The following is a 5457-nucleotide window of genomic DNA, read 5'->3' as shown; positions in this document are numbered from 1 at the left end:
CCCTTCTTCTTCTTCTTCTTTGCACTTATGGCTCCGTGCCCCTGAACTGTTTAGGCACCGGCCAGTCTTTGCAGTTGGAAAGCACCCTTTTTATCACTCATTAGATATAAAACATAGAATGACGCTCGTCGTGTGACACGAGCGATGTTCTCCGAACGCAGCCAAAAGTAGGGTTTTTTTTTGGAATCTGCGAAGTCACTGTCCGCACGATGGCGCACGCATAGCGCGCGCGAAGCCCTCTAACCACGTGGTCAGCCGGCGTCGCGGTGATTGGCTAATAATGCGACATTTAAATCTACGGAGCCGTTGCTTGTCTCTTCCGCGATCGGAAAAACATCAGTTCGAATAAGAGTCGAGACGATCGGTGGTGTACTTTGAAGCACGTAACGTGGCGCGCTCAACGTAACTTTTTTCTTTATCGGAATTCACGGCGCGTCACCGCGACACAACTTGGACAAAAAGACAAACGTTCTCGACGCGGCTTTTCCGTGCATCATCGCTCTCGGTTTTTTTGGCGATTGCGGTGTACCTGAGCAAACAGCACCTCGTTTCTGTTCGGCGACGTTGAGCTAGGAGCGCAATTCGCAACACAACAGGAACGCACAGTACGGGAGTGTAAAATGTCGCGCGAGGAAGAAGAAACCACACACATACCCGATGTGATATATGATGCGAACACCGGCAAGAGCTACATGAAGGGTCGGTTTTTCGGAAAGGTAAGAAAAACTCTCGAGAGCTCGCGCCCTTGGGGCCTTGCCTTCTCGCGACCTTGATGATGGTCGTGCGTTGCTTTTGCGTTGCGACACGGACATTTGTATTCGCATGTACATTTTTGGAAGTACTTTTTTGGCGCCCGACAACGTGTCTGCGTGCCGTGAACGTGACTCGAGTTTTGCTGAGAAAAGCAGCTTCTTGAATCACGCGATAAACCGTATTCTATTTCGTATTCCATATCAATGAAATTCAAGAATTAGTTCAAGCAACGATATGCCGCTGTTGGAACATCATCCTGAGACATTTGGAAATCGACGATTTGTTTATGCATATTTTCTAACGTGTAAAATATGGATTTTTTACACGATGTCGCTTCTTAAACTGTAAACACATTGCACCTGACACCTGTTGCATTTTTGTAAGCTATATATTGTTGATATACAGATGATCACGTACAGAGATTAAAAAATGTAACCTAGATTATTTTGTGTTGCATTGCGTGTTGTTAACTTTTGTGTATTGTAAGAAAAATGTTAATTATATATAATATTTGTTATATAACATATATATTTATATAAATTTTTTACAGTTTGTGATACTTGTTTAGACTTTTATCTTGGAAAATGTTACTTCATCCTTTGTTTGCTCTCATCTTATCTACTTCTGTCTTTGTTTCTTTTGTACAGGGTGGTTTTGCAAAATGTTACGAGATCACAGAGTCGAAAACGCATCAAGTATATGCTGGGAAGATAGTGCCAAAGTCGTTGATGGCAAAGAGCAATCAGAGGGAGAAAATGACGACGGAGATTGCAATTCATCAGACCTTGAATCACAAAAACATTGTCGGCTTCCATGGCTTTTTCGATGACTCTCACAATATATACATTATTCTTGAACTTTGCCGAAAAAGAGTAAGTGTTCTTACAGAATATCAGTCAAAAAGTTTTATGTATATATAGTATACAAAAATACACGAATCATTATGTATTCAATGTTCTAGTCAATGATGGAATTACACAAACGCAGGAAAGCATTGTCAGAATGTGAAACTCGATATTTTATGAAACAAATCTTGGAGGGCGTGCACTATTTACACAAGAATAAGATAATTCACAGAGATTTAAAGTTAGGCAATCTATTTTTGAATGACGACCTGCAAGTTAAGATCGGTGATTTTGGATTAGCAACTAAATTGGTACACGAAGGGGAACGAAAAAAGTAATCAAGACAATGAAATACAGTTTAGTTAAAAAAAAAAAAAAAGTTTTGTTTGACTGATTGAGATATTTTTGATAGAACTGTTTGCGGTACTCCGAATTATATAGCGCCGGAAGTGTTGACAAAAGTCGGACACTCGTTTGAGGCCGATGTGTGGAGTATCGGCTGTATAATGTACACCTTGCTCGTGGGTAAGCCGCCTTTCGAGACATCAAGTCTGAAAGAGACATATGCTAGAATTAAAATGGTGCAGTACAAGGTGCCTCAGCATATCAGTAAACCCGCCGGGAACATGGTGGCGAATATGTTGCAGCTGTATCCTTCGAAACGTCCAAGCGTCAATAAACTGATGAAAGATGTCTTCTTCACTTCTGGTAATGTGAACAATCACTTTTTCAAAAAATTTTATGGTTTTTTTTGTTCATTAAATACTGTTTTCTTCACAAAGCCATTTATATAAACAAAAAGATACATCTGTGACAATTCAAAATATCGTAAAGTTAATAAACTTCAATGTTGTTATTATTTATCACTAAATATTTATGTGTCATATCTGTTGAGATAAGAATGAAGGAATTGATGTACATTCTATCTCTGGATTTAAAAGAGTTGTTTCTTGTGTTGCAACTGCTTCTTTGTTTTCTCTCTTGTGTGATTGTTCAAATATGTTAACTGTAATGTTGCAGGATACATGCCAACGAGCTTGCCGCTCTCTTGCCTGACAATGGCACCGCGTTTGGACATGCTCGAGTTGCATTGCAATCGTAAGCCACTCGGCGAAATGAATCTTAATGGCTACTCAGAACAGGATATCCTCGCCTCCAGAGTACCAAGTCCGTTACGAAAAACGAAGACCACCACTGAATGCACGAGTGCTCAAAGAGCTACCGAAATCACGAAGATGTTGTCTACATTGAGGGCGCAACTGGCCACCGTACTGAAAGCCAAACCCGCTAAAGAGATAGCTTCTTCAGCAGGTGTGTTAACAAAACTATTTTTTTCTATCCATAAGGTGTATAAAAAGTTACAAGCTATTTTTCCGGGATCTAGACACACACAATTCTTTTTTGTTATTTAATTTAATAAGGTTCGCTCATAGTTGAATAAGATGCTGCTCTGATCATCCCAGGATGTCGGAGTGACGATTTTTCCAATTTGGTTTTAACGCAATGTCACAAATTTTTTGGTAGTTTATTTACAAACATCCGTTTTTCACTATTCGCTCGGTTTTGCCTATTCGATCAACTTAAAAAGAGCAACGACAATTAACTTTTACTTAGACGATTCGATCCGTACGCTAATATACATTTATTTCTGAATTGTTCTTAAACTTGTTTACGAATATACTTTTGCTGAGAATTATGTGATAGTGTGAACAGTATTTTTATACAAAGAGTTTGGCAAGTTTGCACGTGTCTTAACGGACAGATTAAATTCAAACAGATTTCAGTCATTCAAAAAAAAACAAGATTAATAAAAGCGTAAACATGTTGTTAGCTTTACTATGTGATTTCGACATACATTTCCAACGGATTGTTGCTGAACTAATGGCTGACTATTACGGCATACAAAAGTCTCCTACGTCGTTTGGACACGTAAAGAGAAAACATCTTCAAAACACAAGTGATTATCTTTTGTGTAGCAAGAATCAATCTAGAGAAAAAACTTTGAAAAATAATGCGTTTCAAACATGTAAATAATAACGTGCAACAGAGATAATAATATATAAATGTTTTGAAGAGTAAAAAGTGATAAAAAAAAAGCTTTTTTAGTATTTAGTAAAATAAAACATCTTGTATATAATTCTGAAAACGTTCTAGTTTTAATACACCTTTCACCACACCGTCTAAGTAAAAGTTAATGTTGTAACATCAAATTAACATGTCAGGCATATTTTTATAACCGGAATACACACACACACACACACATGTGTGTATGCGCATGCAGAGTATTGTTTTTTTTTTTTTTCTACGTTAATAACTGCAATTGGCTGCAATTATTGCATGTAGTAGTTTGTGTTTTACTACAAAGCACAATTTTTTGTTTTAAAGTCGCAGATGAGCTGACCGATCCAGCGGCGCAGCCTGTGATCTGGATTAGCAAATGGGTAGATTATTCGGATAAATACGGCTTCGGATATCAATTGTCTGACGACGGTATCGGCGTAATGTATAACGACGGCACCCGTTTGATCATGTTGGCCAACGGCTTCAATATTCACTACATCAATCGTGAGGGCGAGGAGGTGTACTATACGGTCAAGGAGTTCCCGGAGCATCTTGAGAAGAAGATGAAGTTGATGAATTTCTTCTTCAAGTACATGAACGAACACTTGATGAAAACAGGCGGTTCCGTCGCGGTAAAGCAGAGTGACGCTCTCTCTAGAATACCTTACATGCATCAGTGGTTCAGAACACAGTCAGCTGTGGTGATGCAACTTACTAATGGCACAGTGCAAGTGAGTGTTAACCAATCGGTCATCTTCCTCGTAAACTCTCTCAGTTTTCCTCTTCTCTACATTCACTGATTATAATAATTGATTATATAAGTCGTTGTTTTCAAGTGTGTGTCTCTATATTTAGCGATTACACTTAAATGTCTTCACAAAAACAATCTTTTCTTTAGGTCAACTTCCAAGATCACACGAAGATCATCATGTGCCCGCTAATGTCCGCGGTTACCTACATTGATCACGACAAGAACTTTAGAACTTATAGATTCCAGACCATTCGGGAACGAGGTTGCTGCGCGAGATTAGCAAAGAATTTGGAGTACGCGTATCACAAAATCGGACTGATGCTGGAGAATAATGTTCGATAAAATTCGCCCGTGGCGAAAAGGAACAATGAAAGAAATAAAATAAATCAAGTGCTGTTGCCCTTTATAGCACGATAAACTAATTCAGAAACGCGTCACACATATATAATTTATTTTCTGACAAATGTTTTTTTATATGAATCCGTAAAAAGAAAGAGAAGAAAACAGCTGCTAGAGAAGAGAAAACGGGAGTTTTGCACTTGTATTCTCCCTCTCTGCTCAATTTTTGTATAGACGTATAGAATTTTGCTAGGCGATTTTTTTTATCACTTTTTTTTTTTTTTTTTTTTTTTTAAATCACTTAGTAAAGAGAAGGAAAGTTAGAAAAAGAGGGACTAAAAGACTAATTTCGCAATGGAGATGTCCCTCGCGAAGAAGATATCCTCTAGCTTTGTATCCAAGAGTACGCGCTATTCCTTTATAAACACTATTCAGAATTAATCAGATCAGATTTCGTCGATCTTCCGTCTAATTTTCAATGACAATAGACGCAGTTTTCAAACTGTCTCGGGTTAACTCTGATTAGTGTTTATCGTTCCAAAGATAAACTCCTTCACTCTCGCGTTCTCATTTCAAACTCCGAAACCTGATCTTCCATCGCGCGCGCAAATTGCTGATCTTTCGGGAATTGTTTGTAATTCCGCGAGAGACTTCGCTGTTGAGATGAGTTGTTATTTAGACCATCCGAACATAGTTTGCTCTGACTTC

The 5457-nt window shown here is 38.4% G+C and overlaps 1 protein-coding gene across 2 annotated transcripts; it reads left to right on the top strand.

Moving 5' to 3' along the window:
• The first annotated feature begins 293 nt into the window (after positions 1 to 293).
• On the top strand, positions 294 to 5052 carry LOC109855515 (serine/threonine-protein kinase polo). Of its 2 annotated transcripts, none has more exons than XM_020429847.1 (7): positions 294 to 716; positions 1401 to 1625; positions 1715 to 1932; positions 2011 to 2306; positions 2619 to 2909; positions 3984 to 4390; positions 4558 to 5052. In XM_020429847.1, exons 1-7 carry the CDS (start codon positions 621 to 623, stop codon positions 4750 to 4752), a joined length of 1728 nt encoding a protein of 575 aa, XP_020285436.1. In that variant the 5' UTR covers positions 294 to 620; the 3' UTR covers positions 4753 to 5052. The 2 variants fall into 2 exon arrangements, with proteins under 2 accessions (XP_020285436.1, XP_020285437.1); XM_020429848.1 differs by lacking the exon at positions 294 to 716 and adding an exon at positions 777 to 1132.
• The last annotated feature ends 405 nt before the right edge of the window (positions 5053 to 5457 follow it).

Source organism: Pseudomyrmex gracilis, unplaced genomic scaffold (assembly GCF_002006095.1).
Source record: "Pseudomyrmex gracilis isolate BER0280 unplaced genomic scaffold, ASM200609v1 scaffold_91, whole genome shotgun sequence".
In the NCBI taxonomy this organism is placed as follows: Eukaryota; Metazoa; Arthropoda; class Insecta; order Hymenoptera; family Formicidae; genus Pseudomyrmex; species Pseudomyrmex gracilis.
This window is presented reverse-complemented; position numbering and strand designations above follow the sequence as displayed.

Bases quoted from the DNA above. Each gene is read 5' to 3' on its own strand.
- LOC109855515 (XM_020429847.1), top strand. From the start codon at position 621: ATGTCGCGCGAGGAAGAAGAAACCACACACATACCCGATGTGATATAT. The intron at 2,307-2,618 runs GTAATGTGAACA...GTAATGTTGCAG, and splicing joins AGATGTCTTCTTCACTTCTG to GATACATGCCAACGAGCTTG. The intron at 4,391-4,557 runs GTGAGTGTTAAC...TCTTTTCTTTAG, and splicing joins TTACTAATGGCACAGTGCAA to GTCAACTTCCAAGATCACAC.